We start from the raw sequence: 16,289 nt of genomic DNA, 5'->3' as shown, positions 1-16,289 counted from the left end.
CTTGCCTGTTTGCTTGAATGTGTGTCTCTTTAATTATGATAGCATCCTTGGCATTGTCTTCTCCTTTTCTTTCCAGGTCCTGATGGTTTAATAAAAGTATGTGATACTCTTTTGGGAGTAGTGGTGTTTTCGTGTGCAGCTGTAGTAACAAGTAACTCCTGCGCCAATCTTCTTCTAAATTCCAATATAGATAATGTTGTGGAACAACTAATCTTGTTATAAACAATCCAGGCATTTACAATAGATGTTCCAAGCAAAAATTCAAAGGATAGTTTACGGTACCACTTTAAACTTTTTCTTAAAACGGAATGATAAGAACTCATCTGATCACTAAAGTCTACTCCTTTTTTTGATTGATTGTAATCAATAATTGCCTTTGGTTTCAAACTCACGTTGCCAATTTCGCTTTCCTGTTGATTCTAAAGTAGTTGTATTGGTTGGATCAGTGCTTAACATCAGAACTGGCCGTTTGTTCATCCATTTTATAATACGTAAGGAGTTGTTCTGTGTACCCCAAATTTCTCCCTTCTTCATTTTTTTAGGTACCGTTTTGGAAATACCTCTTCTGTTGGACCTCAGAGTTTCACAATAAATTATTTCTTTTTAAATAATGCTTTGGCTAAAGGTAAACTCGCGTAATAATTATCAGCATACAAGTATCGGTAGTAGCCATTTTCGAATTCAACATGTTCAAAAAGATCATACACTATCTGCTCACTCTTAGCAGTATTTGCATTGGTAGTCTTATTTTACCACGATAAACGATTATGTTGTTAGTGTAACCATCCACTGTACATAACTTATATAATTTAATTCCATCATCATCATCACTGGTGCTACAGCTCTAGTTGAGCCTTGACCTTCCCCAGTCTATTTCGCCAGTCGTTTCTGTTCATCGCCAACCGTTGCCAATTTGCCGCGCCGATTTTCCTTGCGTCCTCGTCCACACCGTCCCTCCATCTCAGTCGTGGTCTGCCTCTACTCCTATTTCCCACTGGGACCGATAATAGAGTTCGTCTGGGTGGGTAATTTTCATTTGCTCTTGACACATGTCCAGCCCATCTAAGCCTACCTATTTTTATGAAGGATATTACATCTCTACCATTTACTATTTTTTTATACTTCTCGTACAATTCGAAATTATATCGCCTTCTCCAAATACCATTCTTACAGAATGCGCCCATTATTCTTCTTAGTATCTTCCTTTCGAAGACGAGCAGAAGATTTGCGTCTGTTTTGGAGATGGTCCATGTTTCTGACCCATATGTCAGCACTGGTAGGATGAGTGTTCTATATATTATTAGTTTGGTTTTCTGGCTTAAATTTCTGTTTTTTAGCTGCTTACTTAGTCCAAAATAACATTTGTTTGCTAGCAGTACCCTCCGTTTTACTTCTTCAGATGTGTCATTATCGTTTGTTATGACAGAACCCAAATATGTAAACTTCTTTACTACCTCAAAATTATATTGGTCTATACTGAAGTTTTCTTTGGCGTTTCTAGCTCTATCTCTGTTATTTGGAATAGATGCTAACATTTTGGTTTTTTCCTCGTTTATTTTAAGGCCCATATTTTGTGCGGCTGTCAAGAAGGTGGAAGTCATCTCTTTAAGTCCTCGTGTAAATTTAATTCCATACGGGTGTGTTTTATTTGGCAGATTTTGCTTTATGTGCAATCTTCCTTGATAAGGTACTATACTTTCATCGACTACCAAAATCCGTCCTGGAGTTAATGCAGCTTGAAAATTTTTATTCAGTACTTTTAAAATTTCCCCTAACTTATAGAGCCGATCATCTTTATTACACTGCTGATTATTATAAAAATGAATGCAACGCATCAGTAAAAGGAACCGGTCTCGTCTCATGGTTGTCGTAATAAACTCATTCCTAAAGATGGGATCTTTCGACCAATATAAATTTATTGCGGTACCATCAACTAATCCCATAACTATACATATTAAAAAAAAACGTTTCAGTTCGGCTATATCGCAGTCAACCAAGTAACGTAAACGTGATTTTGATCGATGTATATTTAACAACATTTCCCGAGCAAATATATTTATTTCAGTGACAATATTCTGTAAAAGATCATCGGTTACAAATAACTTGTAAGCGTCTATAGAATTTTTTATTTCGTTAACGTTAAAATTTAATATAGGCATATCTTGATATTGATTCAACTCACCAGTGTCATTGTCACTCTCACCTATATCATGCCACTCGTTTTCATCATCATTTTCAGAGTCTGGCATTTTTTCGTTATCAATTTTTGTCGCATTATCATCGTCGAATAAATCACTCTCACTTACATAACTGTACGATTTATCTAAAGAAAGAACATAATTTTTGTCGATTACAGAATCGTCCGAATCAAAAGGATCGTCCCGTTCATATTAACTGTCACTATTTGGCATCTCTGCAAGCACATGGTCTCTTAAATCAGTTGGACTTTGGCGCGAATTTACAATACTTGGGTTATCTTCGTCATATTTTTTTATTTTCAACTGAAGTACTCGGTTCGTTACATTCAGTTTTTCACAGTTTTTATTTTGTTTGTATCGGCTGTTTGAGCTAAAACCAAAATCTTTTTAACGCGAGATGACATTTTTAGACTAGTAAAACCACGTAAAACACTGACGTAAACACACCTGCTATTGAAATACAAACGATACTAAATGTCGATTGACTGCGCAAGCATGCAGATATATAAATATGCACCGGTCCCGCAGGACCGATTTCGCACCCGAGTAACAAATTGTAATCTCTGTGCGTTACCGGCCCCCAAAGCCCTGTACATTTTTTTCTTTTAGAAATGTTTAGAATCTTAAAACAAGTATAATGCTGTTTTTAGCATTTAAAACAAACAAATATTAACGAGGATATGCCTTTTGCAATTTTTAAAAGTTTGCAGTTTTCACACGCCGCACTTTAATAATAACGAACACTGGTCCCAGGGGACCGGTAACGCAGTCAACCTGTTAATAAATACAATTTAGTGAAATATAATTTATGCTTTCAGAGTTTCTGATTTATTCAACTCACCCTTTTCTGTTCTATCGGTCTCTGTGGATACCTGTTTCTTTTCGCGCTTAAGGGATGTCAATAGAGTTATTATTTTTCGCTTACAGTCTTCTGGTGGCATATAGGATATAGTCTCACTTATTTTACGCCATCACCTCTAAGTTTTTTTCGGAAAGGGTCACTGTCTTTCGGGTCTCAGATATAGTCAATAAGATATGTGCCATCAAGAAAAACTTGGGTTCACGCGGAAAAAAAAAATCACTAAATTTAAAATAGGAACAAGTCACTCAATCTCGATACGACGACACGAACAGACAATATCGCTGCAAACACCGTCCAAATTAAACTGCGAATATTCTTTGTAAAAGCAAGCAATTTGATTAAACTCAGCTTGTAAGACTTATTTATGTCCTAGAATAACGTTCGAGTGTAACAATGGTAACAATTCATTTGAGCGAGGTGTATTATTTCGTGTTTAATCAGGAATCACTTCACCGCGCTCTAATGCTCCATAGCACTTTGGTGCGCGATAGGGGCATACTGTCAGCCAAATGCTCTTTATGTGGTTTTGCTGGATAATAGAACTCTAACATGGTTCCCTAACCGATGCAAAATTCAGGCTACCGTAAGACTCTTGATTCATGTTGTCCTGAAACTGAAATTGCTTGTTTGGGCCTCAAGCCTCCGCTCTGGGCTACGTCCAGTTTAGAAACTTGATACATAAGTGTTTTCGCCATAAGTGACAGGCATTTATGATTTTTGTTAATTTTTTTAGTGGCTGGCGTCGGTTTTTGTTAGTACTTTTTTAATTTTTTTGGTGGTCGAAGCCGGTTTTTATGGTTTTTGTTTTTTTTTGTAGGACCTAAAAGAAAAATCTTATTAGTGGGACCTACACAGTGGTTATTTGCACTGATAGAGCTTCGAACTATGCTCTGGTTTTTTATTTATGTTTTCTCTTTGGGGTAAAATTTTATTTTTATTCAAGTATTTGTTGTTTTGGACATTTGTGCTTTCATCGATGAAACGCCTCACATCTTATTATTTCTCGTCGTAAGAGTAAGTATTCTTTGTGTTTGTCCCAAAAACCGACAGGTCATGGTTCCTGACGAATGACGCTTAACTTAACGCTATCCACCTTAACGCTGCGGACTTTAAGTAGAGAACCTTAAACAGTCAACCATGACTATAAGGCTTTATATTGTAGCGGAAATCTCTTTTCGGAGACTATCGGGTGACTCTTAAATGGCGGCACAAACTTTGCTATGTGTTATTTGTTATGCGGCTTTGCTATATTTGCCCTAATATTTGTTATTCGGCAACGAATATCAAAAACACTACTTCTTACTTGTGCCGGCGGGCAAAACATGCCAAATATTTGCGTAATGCGGGTTTGGCAAAACCAAATTAACTTGGGCGCATTGACGGTCGCTGCAATGTAATTTTACTTAAATGGAGTTTACCAATACTTGGTGTATCATGACATTAAGGCTGTATCGGGCCTTGCGTTACCTTTTCTCATTATATTTTCATTTGTTCATTCCATTGTACAGTAGGAAGAAAAGAAAACGTAATAGGTACGATACTTGTACATAAACAAACAAATTTTTTAAATTAATGGTTTAAGAATAACGAGAACTAAAATAAACTTAGGTTACAAAAAACAGCGAGACAACCACCAGTATGAACGAAGTGTGGGCAGTCGACATATACATTCGGCGTGCATTCAGCTTATTCTTGTCCTTTGAAGTGTGTCAAGAAATTAACAAGTAAACGGCTAGGCATATTTGCTATTCAAGTATTTGCTTATGCGTAAAAACAAAGCAAATAATTGATGAAATGTACCTCCACACTTCGTCTTACGCGACCAAATATGGCGCATAACACATAGGGAATTGTGGTGCCGTCATAAAGCGTATGGTATTCGTGCTTAACATCTGTACAATTTGTTACAGGGTTCCGGAACCCTAGAATGGGTATCATGAATAAATGGAACATACACAATAAGCCAATTGGCCGTAGAACGACCGGTTTTCAATAGGGGCTTCCAAAAACAAATACCATTAAAATAGTGTTAGAGAAAATATTTAAATTAATAGAAAATTAAACTGCTAAAATTAAATTTATTTACACTGTTTTCTCTTTATGTAATTAGAAACAACAAAAATAGCTGCCTGAAAATTTTATAGCGATTTTTATCTTAAATAAGAAATGTTTTATGTTGGCAGCACAATTTGTTCTTCCCGCTTAGGTGCTGTTTCAGTTTTCGCTTTAAAATATTTATGGCTTCATTTATTCATAACAAAAATGGCCCTTCATGGATATCTAGGGTTGTATGGATTTACTTTTACGGACTTAGCGAGTTTTAAATATTCAAAATTAAATCGGTTTCTTACGTTCTCAAAAGCCCCTTCCTGACTATTCAGTCTTTTCGTTTAAAATTATAAGCTCGAGGAAAGACGTTAAAAATAGCTTTTTACATATATAGTATGATATAATTGTTTTTTTTTTGTACGTTATACTATTTAAAACACAAGCGATACAGTTTGGCTATAGGTATACAGTATGTTAAATTATATAGCTAAAAATATGTTAAATAAAATAAAAAGATAAATAATTATTGATTTTTATAATATAATAACATTTTTTCCATAGCTAATGTTAAAGTGTTGCTATAACAACTGTTTTGAGGAGTAGATAAAGTATCACTTTAACCGCAAGGGTAGATAAAGTGACACTTTAACAGCAAGAGTGGATAAAATGTTTTAACTTTTTTTTATTCAATAAAATTTACAAATTCATTACAACACATTAAGGATTAAAAACAACTGAAATTTTACAATTAAGATTATTAGAAATATCTATTTTTGGAGCATCACAATTTGTACTCGTTTGCTTAAACACTTGATTCGAGATACTGGATTGATTTTCTGATCCGCCAAGTATACACTTGGATACAGCAATCTTATTGCTTATTGACTCTTCAATGTAAGATTCTGTAAGAGATGACGATTTCCATCTACATAAACGTTTAACTTTTACTAGATCAGCTCCAGAATTTGCGAACATAGTAGCTGAAGAACGACGGAAACAATGGCCCGTGTACATTTCTGAATGTGCAAGTTTCAAAAAATCTGCAATATTCTTGGGGATATTATATATAGTGTTAATTCCCACCGGTTGAGTAGTGCACTTTTGCTGTCGGTAATTTACAAAAAACTTACTATAAGGTACGTTTTTGCGGCGCAAGGCAATATACTTTCTCACAATTTCCAAGAAACTCAGTCCACTTTTCTTGTCAGTAATACAAAACGACCTATCCTGCTTGGTTTTAGTATCAGATAATGAAACGATTATCACCGATTTTTTGTCGTCCACGTTAAACAATTCTAACTTGTACAATTCATCGGACCTAGTCGCTCCATGCACACCAAAAATAGCAATAACCTTCATCAACAAATAGACGTCATCAGGAGCTTCTGTCAGAAATTTAATAATATCATCTGACTCCAGGATTTTGGACTTTTTAGCTTTGTATCCTTCACTCAGGTTTTTTAGTAAGGTGGTTAACTTGCTGAATTTATAAATGTCACAATTTTCAATTACCAACAACGTACGCTTCAGCATCGAATAATACGACCATAATGACGATGGCATCGCTTTCTTCGACTTTTCAGAAAAATACGCCAGAAGTATTTTTTTACTCACGCCATTAATATTAAGCATTAGCTGTGAAAAAGTGAAAAAGCATCAAGCTTTTTCACTTTACAAAAGACTGGTATTCTTTCTCGTACATCATCCTAGATGTTTGTGGCCACAATAAACTTTCTGCTTCCAACGCTGCATTTTCTACATCTGATGGCAGGTTTTCCTTTTCTTGTATCAATTCTTTTCCGTCCATTTCGTATTTATCCGCTTTGTACACCTAAAGGTGGGTACACATATGCGAGCCGAACGGTATACGTACCGTACGCGTACAGATTCTTGAAAAATATTCTACATCGTACTGATCGCATACTTATCTCGATCCATGGAAAGCGACAAACCCACAATGAACACAAACGTGCGAAATGATTCATTTTATTTATAATTTGGGTACTGATTTATGTTCCTGTTTTTGCTTGTTTAACAAAAATAAAAATATGTACAATAATCAGTTTACTGTTTTCTCACGTCAGGAAGGAACACGTCATTCACACAATGTCGATTTGATGACACAATAAAAATGTTCGCTGCGTCTAGTAAGCGCCGTCCAAACTGAAAGACGAGCTTCCTTTGAAGTCGTGGAATCAACCGCAACAATTTGGTTCGCGACGAGTCACGATGAAACAGTACGCAAGCGGTTTTTTCTGCCGTACACATTAACGAATATAGCGTTCACAAACGGTTCGCGAACAGTTCTGCTCGCATATGTGTACCCGCCTTAACGCAACAATATTCTTCGCAAAAACCAAAACGTGACATTTGTTTGACATTTGTTGACAGAGTAATTCATATTCCTAGCAACGGAGCAACACAATTGCGATTTTTGTGCTAAAAATTACAATTTTCTTTGAAATTCTATTTGTCATCTGAACTTGAAGTCTTGCTATAGAAAAAAATGTTGTATTGCACACGACGATAAAATCGCATTATCTTCTCGCATTATCTCTAAAAAAACGCTCTTGAAGATAAAGTACAATTTTATCGTCTTGTACAATAAATAACTATATGTTGGACGTAAAAAATATTTTTTTAGCGATTATCTAATAAATTATCAAGAAAGTGCCTAAAATCACATTTTTTTTACAAAAAAAACATCAAAATGTTTTACAAAAATAACTGTTACAAGCCATTTGTTATATCCTGTTAAATTGTTAAATTTACATTGTAAATACAGTTATTGTAAAATTCTTAGTGAAATATATCATACAGTATTGTAGTGATAGTACATTGTCCATCAAAGAAATAAGATCTGTGAGTACATATTTTATTATTATTAAAGTATTATGCAATCACAGTATCTCAGAAACACAGTACATAAATTACACCAACCATTTAACAAACCTATTTTTGCCATCAAAGGTAATTACCAAAATCTAAAGTGGAATAGCTCTGTAGTTAGGATAATCAAATATTAATTAAAAATGGAATTTGATGTTACAAAGAATACTGATGCATTATCAAAATCTACTTCACAACCATATTTATCTTACTCAGCTGCAGCCAGTAAACAAGAACATATTATTAATTCAAACTACAAGCAATAGTTTTTAATTTTCTAAATAATATCAAATTAGAAGAATACTACAAGTAAAAGACTCTTAATATCCAATGTACCTCTTACTATCCCTCATAAGATAATAGAAAAAGAACTTTTATTTTTAGGAGTTAAAACCAACTTCATCAATGTCATTTTTGCGAATAGGAACCACCAATCCAAAATACAAACATGCACTTAGCTTTCGTCGATATACTTACTTATCTCCACCCACAATCTCTATTCCCGATTCCATTGTAATATCGTATGACGAAATTAACAATCGAATTTGATTAACACTAGACAATGTATGTTTTCATTGCAAACAACATGCACACAATTTCAGTAGTTTGCTCACTCATTGTAAATAGCTCTGTTACAACTGTTCTAACTACTATATTTTCAAACAGCAATGAATCTACCATAGTATCTTTGGCAGAAGAACGTCATCTTTAACACACTTAACGACGAACGATATATCAACTATATTAGTACAATATTAATAACATCTAAAACGAATATATTTACCTAAACCAACCCCATCACCTCACAAAAGTATAACTTAACACCCTTTATCTTCAGACTACGAAATAATTCTAGCTCTCTTAATGAAAATAAAAAGTATTCAGCACCACTTTGGATATGTCAAAGAATTTGACATATCCAAAGAGAAAAATACATCAAAATCGTACTCCAAACGAAATATATTTGAAGCAATTACACCTTCGATTGAGACATCAGCCGGTGACAATGGATTTTCAAAGCCAACTAAGAAACAAAAAAATATAAATGTAACAACAAAACACTGAAAACTTTGTTTTCAAAACTTCCACAACATTTATTATAAAATCTTTACACTACAGCTGTTTTGACCGATTGCCTTACTCAAGTGACCTTTTTTTTGCATGCGTTTCCACTTTATAGTCTTTAATGAAACAGATTGAGGAGGGGAGAACTGTTTGTCTCTAGTTGGTCATTCAGAATTATATCTGTGTTTTTTAATTTGTTAATTTCCATAGATTCTAACAAGAATAGCTTAAGGCCTTTATTTTGAATTTGAATAATTTGAAATTTGTCATTAAAAGCATGATTATACTTAGAAGGTAAAGTGCGTATGTAAAATCTGTTTTTCTATTATTGAAAGCCCTTTTATGTTCTGCTATTCGTTTAATAATTTTTCTACCAGTTTGAACGATGTAAGTTTTTGGGCAGTCGTCACATTTAAGTTTGTATTCGCTCCGTGCGTAACAATGGTAGGGGTACCTTGAAACGATGGCAGCGTTCGTAGAGGCGAAATATGACAAAATTGGACCTATCTTTTTACGCATAAATTTGATCAAAAATGGGTGCAAATATATGTTGCCTTATTTAATTGTGCTAATAATAGGAAAAATAGTGAGTGTAGTTTTTATAGGTTTCCAAAGATTACATATAAATTAGAGAAAAGAAAAAGACGGATTCGTGCTATTAATAATAAAAAGTAAATATCACATAGTTTCATTTTTATGTAATTGAAATAGAAAAAATGTAAATAATTTACCTTAAATGATATTTCATAAGGCTTCAAGCGGCAGCTGCAGCCTGCCTGATGACTTTAGCTTTTATATCACAACTTTTACTATTATTTTTTTTAATTACATGATCTTCCACGTGAAAGACTTGATTTTCTAGTACTAGATTTTTCCGTTTCTTTTCCGTTTGGGGTTGAAAAGATAAATTATGATGAATTTTTAGAAACCCAGTTTTTAATACTACATTTATTTTGTACATTAACTGAAAAAATATAATTAAAAAACTTATTACTACTAATTGTCATTTCGTATGTATTTAACACATGTTTAACCTCAAATTGGGAGGTCCAAAACTGTCATAATATGAAGGCGGTAGATGTCGCGTCAGTCACGCACGGAGCAAATACACCACTGTGTAAGTGCCTTTTATTTTGGCTATTATTGTTTTTAATATATTTGCCTAGGTTGTTATTTGTTCTAAAAGCTGGTGTTATTCCTTTATTTTTTATATGTTTGGCTATTTTTGTTCATATTTTACCTGTATATGTAATTGAGCAGAAGCTACTTGGTTTTTTCCTTGGTGGTGAAAATACTAATTTCAGGGCTTTCTAGTTTTTGTTTTTTCAGGGGTAGTTTTTGATATAAAAGTTTATTAATTGTTTGTTCGTTGTATCCATTGTTCACTGCTATTTGCTTAATGATATTTAATTCTGTCTCAAAGTTGTATTTTGACATCGGAATTTCTGTAAATCTATTTAACATACTATGATAGGCTGCCAGTTTATGTTATGTGGGATGGGATGAAGAATTGTGTATAGTCGTGACAGTATGGGTAGGATTATGAAATTTGGAGAAGTCATGTTTGTTTTTAAGTATGATAGTTTTTAAATCTAAAAAATTTATGGATTGATTTTGTTCTGTTTCTATTGTAAATTCATATGACTATGAAGTGAATTAATGTACGATAAAAATTGGTCGAGTTGCCTGTTAGTTCCTGTAAAACATACGAGTACGTCGTCTACGTATCTCTACCAATGTAAAAACTGTTTGAATATGGGATGTTTTGAAATCTTTGTCTCTAGATGTTTCATAAAAATATCTGATAGCAATGGGCTTAGAGGATTGCCTATTATAAGTCGCGCCCCCTGTTATTTGTATATATTTGATTATTAAATTCAAAGTAGTCATAGTATATGCAAATTTCAAGAAGATGTAAAATTTCAGATGTAATAATTGGATTTGTACTATTTTGGTCCAAAAGGTTTTTACCAGAATAAAAGTTTCTGTAAGGATAATACTAGGAAAAAGATTTTTTGCGTCAAATAAAATTATTCTGGAGTCGTTAAGTAATTAAAAATGTTGTATTTTATTAAGTAGTTCTATTGTATTTTTGATGATAAATTTAGGTGAAAATTTAGTGTGTTCTAAAATAATGTTAAAAATAACAGTTATTTTGAAAGTTTATATGACGGAGCTGTATAAAAAGAAACAACAGGCCTTATTGGGTGATCCGGTTTGTGCAGTTTAATAAAAGAGTATAATTTAGGAGCCTGCGGGTTCATGACATTTAGGTATTTTTTTCTGTTGGGTTTACTATTGATTTTGAATTTTCTAACGCTAGCTTAAAATTTTTTTTAATACTTTTCTGTCGAATCTTTGTGTAACGTTTCAATATTTTGATTATTTAAAAACTTTATTGTTTTGCTATTATATTCTATTTTATCTACAGCAATAGTAGTCTTACCTTTGTCTGCTTTTGTTAACACTATGTTGTTTTCTATTGATTTATTTTTATTTGAAATGGCTGTTTTATTAAAAATAAATCATAACATCGGCCAAACTGGTAAAAATTTTAATAAACGAATAGCAGAACATAAAAGGGCTTTCAATAATTAAAAAACAGATTCTACATACGCACTTCACCTTCTAGAGTACAATCATTCTTTTAATGACAAAATTTTAAATTCTTCACATACAAAATAAAGGCCTTAAGCTATCCTTGTTAGAATCTATGGAAATTAACAAATTAAAAAACACAGATATAATTCTGAATGACCAACTAGAGACAAACAGTTCTTCCCTCCTCAACCTATTTTATTAATGAATATAAAGTGTAAACGCATGCTAAAAATAGATCACTTGAGAAAGGCAATCAGCCGAAACAGCTGTAGAGTTAAGATTTTATAATAAATGTTGTAGAAGTTTTGAAAACAAAGTTTCCAGTATTTTATTGTTACAAAAAAAGAATTTCCATCAATTATAAACAAAGATAAAGATAGCAGATTTAAAAAAAAAATCGATTCCGAATAACAAATATTAAACTTCGAGGAAACAGTTAAATTATTTACATCTCCAGAAACATCCAAGGAGTTAAAGATGTTATCAGTGTCACAAATAAATATATCTCGGGTACTCAAGCATTTATATAACTCTTATCCAAAAGTCATTTATACATATAAATCCAGCGTCCATTAAAATTAAAATGTACAAAGTTAAAAAAGATACTAAAGAAACAGTTAAGAAAATTCAATTATGAGGATGCAAAACTTCATACGAATACATCGAGTCAGTTATCCCATTAGCTTAACATTTAATCAAAAACAAAATAAACATTCAATTTATAACAATGGAATATAAAGGGGTTTTATACCCATTATGAGATGCTAACAGTTTTAATCAATTTCAGTTTTAGTAACCTGCCATTATTTGTCTTCAAGAAACAAATTTTAAAGACCAAAATTGCCACAAATCTAACTTTTTAGCTTTTTATAAAAATAAAAACAAATAGGAAAAAGCAAGTGGCGGAGTAGTCATTTATGTTAATAACACCCTTGAAACGCAAACGATTTCTCTTAGAACAAACATCGAAGTTGTAGCCGTCTCAGTTAAAGAATTTCAAGTGTATGCTGTATTCATGTTCCTTTAAAGGCAATTGTCACCATAACTAATTTAAAAGCACTCATCTCACAAATATCTATGCCAAGCTAATGATAAATTTCAATAGTAGCAACCAAATGTAGTTTTTAGGCAACAAATTTTATTACCAAATGCAGAATAATCGAAGACTTGTTAAGAACAAAAAATTTAAATGTAAATTTAAATTTCTATTCAAATATGGTTAAATATTGTCTTTCCAACCTACTGAAGCAACTCAATAATTAGCATTCTGAAGCTATTTTCTTGTGGCATTTTAAATTAATTACTATTTAAATGGAAATAAGCCACAATTAAAGGTTAAAATACGTTTATTGACGTTTCAATTTCCACTTCGGAAATCGTTCTCAAAATACAATTTTTTTTAAATAATTAGCATGAAAAAAATAGTTAACAAAAGATTGCTGTGGATGCTAGAAGAAAATCATCTCCTGGTTAACGAGCAGAGTGGATTGTGCCAAACCAAACTACTAATGATAATCTCATTGAATTACTGAAATTTGGAGGACCCTTAAGCTAGCGGGGACAAATAAGCGGAATCTAATTTAACCCATGTAATATTTTTTCACCCATTTTTCACTAATTTCTTACCACCCTAATAATTTTTCACCACCAACCCACCCTTAAGGACAGCGATTTTGCTGGCTTATGGTTATAACTAGTAGAATTCTAAAAAAACAAATATTTATGATATACCACAGTACTCTGCTAGTTTTTATGAATTTATAACCACCTTAGTAATTTTTCAGCCGTTAACTACTCCTTATGGAAAGTCAATAATTCTGTTAGATTAAAATTTAAGGGGAATTTTTTTTTTCAAATTCATTCTCTTCTACTTATAACTAAAATAAAAAAGTTTTGTTTAAATGTTTACTTAACTTTTAACACCCTGATAATCTTGCACCCCTAAACCAATCTTATTTGGAAACGTTCCTGCTAGCTTAATATTCGAGCCAGCGGAATTAAAAAAAAAATATTTTTGAAATACCAGTGTTCTGCTAGGTTTTTACGAGTTTATTACCACCCTAGTAATTTTTCACCCTCAACTAACCCATGTAGAAAGTCAACAATTCTTAGGTTAAAATTTTAGGTGATGAAAAATGTATTTTTACAATTTTACTGTACTCTATCAATCAATAATTCTGTTAGGTTAAAATTTATGGCGAAATTTCTTTTTATATTCCACTGTACTCTGCTTATAATTAAAATAAAAAAGTGTTCTGGTAAGTTTTTGCTACATTTTCTGAACCCTGATAATTTTCCACCACTAAAGCAATTTTATTTGAAAATGTTCCCCCTAGCTAAAAATTCGAACCAGCGGAATTAAAAAAAAAAATATTTTTGAAGTATCACAGTATTTTGATAGGTTTTTACAAATTTATTACCACCCTATTAATTTTTCACTTCTTAACCACTCCTTGTGGGAAGTCAATATTAAGCTATTAAGCGGAAGCTCGAATATTAAGCTAGCTAATTCAAATAAAAATTTTGAAATACCACATGATTCTGCTCGATTTTTACTAATGTTTCGCCTCTCAACTAACCCGTGGTAGCTTAGGTTAAAATAAAAAAAAGTAATCTTTAAATACCACTGTGTGCTGCAAAACTTTTTCAATTCATTTACCATGTTCGCAATTGTTTACCCCTCTACGAGAAGCAAATAATTTTGCTAGGTTAAATTTTGGATTCATTGAGCCTCATGCTCTTCAATTTGATCATGGATGAAATCATCAAAACCGTTAACAAAGAAAAAGGATACAGAATTGACAATAAAAAAATCAAAGTACTTTGTTACGCAGACAAAGCAAAATTGATAGCCCAAGATGAAGATAGTCTACAAACACTAGTCCACAGATTTAATATAAGAGCAAAAGAATTTAATATGACAATCTCATCTCAGAAAACTAAAACAATATAGTAGTCAGCAAAGAACCAACCAGAAGTAAAATAGAAATTTATGACATTAATATTAAACAAGTAATGGAAATAAATTACCCGGAAATTACACTGTCTAGCTAGGGAAACCTGGACAAAGAAGTAAAAGATCAAGTATAAAAAGCAAAGAGACTGACAGGATGCTCTACTAACACTACATGGCGAAACAGACACATTAACACTGAGATGAAATCAAAAATTTATAAAGCCAGTGTAAGATCAATAATAATATATGCCTAAGAAACAAGACCCGATACAGCCACAACGCTAAGGCTCCTGGAAACGGCAGAGATGAGAGTACTGAGACGAATTACAGGAAATACGCTGAGAAATCGAAAGAGAAGTGAAGACATTAGAAGAAAATGTAACGTACAATGTATAAATGAAAAGACACAAAATAGAAAAAAAGAATGGAATAACCACATTAGCAGAATGAAGGACACCCGTGTCATCAAAATAGCAAGAGATAAGTCATTAATTAGCAGAACCTTTCATCGAGGTATTAATCTGCCAATGAACTAGCAAAATTGCTTATAAAGAGGAAGAAGAAAGAAGAAGAAGAACAAGGTATGATGAATTTAAAGAAGATAATATTTTGACTGACATGCCACTTTCGGTTATTCCGGAAGTGAACAGCAACTTTTTTATTTTAAATTGAACACCTTGTATATTATTGCAATTCTGCATAATATTTTAGATAAAATTTGCATAAAGTATCATTGATTAAAACTTTATATTTTTTAAGTTATTCATCTTTTTTTTTAATTTTGACAGATGGAGACAATACACTTTATACACATCAAAACTTGTAACATTAAATGTGAGGTTGTATAATATGAGAAAATTCAAGTAGTTCGACGACAGATCCAGTCAAAAGGACACAGAACTAGTTTATGATGTAAAAATTAAAATGATAATAATAAAATTTTTAAAACTGGTGGTACACCGAGATTAAAAAAATAGTAATAAATCAAATAAAATGTCTAACGTGTAACTACAATAATATTAAATTTAAGTAATAATGAAATTAGCAGTGGCTTACTGTAATCGGGATTGTTGAATTCGTATGCATTTACAGCTAAAATTAGCACAGCATACACTGCAGCGAAGTTATACATTACGGTTCACAATTATCACCTTAAACTAAATAATATATTTATATTCTGCTAGTTTATATAATAACTCACACATAACTGGGCGTCCTGCTTCGGTAAACATTAAACATAGCATAGGCAAATCGGTTTTGTACCATGGGGAAGTACCATACCAAAAGTAGATATCTTTATTATAAATTTATAATGTGTTTACGTCAGAGCAAAGCATAAATACACGGACTAAAGAATAATATTCTCGTTATATGAGAATTTATTTTTTTTAATTAGAAATAAACTATTTTTTTGTCACAAGGATTAAAAAATTAATGGGAATCCTAGAATTCATTAAAAACAAAATTTTTATTTTTAAAGCATTGTTAAAATGACCACTAAAGACTAACATCGTCATCTTGACGTTTTTGAGTCTGTCAAAATGTCAAGTTTTTTACTCAAATTCGTATATTCAAAAAAACATTTTATAAAAGCTTTTATCCTAGCGTTATTCTTCGTGAAAGCATCTATCTCATCAAGCGACAAACGCCGATGGTTGATCCTGATGGC

At 32.3% G+C, this 16,289-nt stretch overlaps 1 protein-coding gene across 1 annotated transcript in view; it reads right to left on the bottom strand.

Annotated features, from left to right (window-relative positions):
- The window catches only part of LOC140440748 (uncharacterized), a 36,779-nt gene extending 20,947 nt beyond the window's left edge, over nucleotides 1-15,832 (bottom strand). Inside the window, exon 1 of the mRNA XM_072531121.1 lies at nucleotides 15,677-15,832. Coding sequence (XP_072387222.1) covers nucleotides 15,677-15,752 — 76 coding nt within the window. The 5' untranslated portion in view covers nucleotides 15,753-15,832. The remainder of the gene's footprint in view (nucleotides 1-15,676) is intronic.
- Nucleotides 15,833-16,289: the final 457 nt, after the last annotated feature.

This window comes from Diabrotica undecimpunctata, chromosome 5 (assembly GCF_040954645.1).
Source record: "Diabrotica undecimpunctata isolate CICGRU chromosome 5, icDiaUnde3, whole genome shotgun sequence".
NCBI classification, from domain to species: Eukaryota; Metazoa; Arthropoda; class Insecta; order Coleoptera; family Chrysomelidae; genus Diabrotica; species Diabrotica undecimpunctata.
This window is presented reverse-complemented; position numbering and strand designations above follow the sequence as displayed.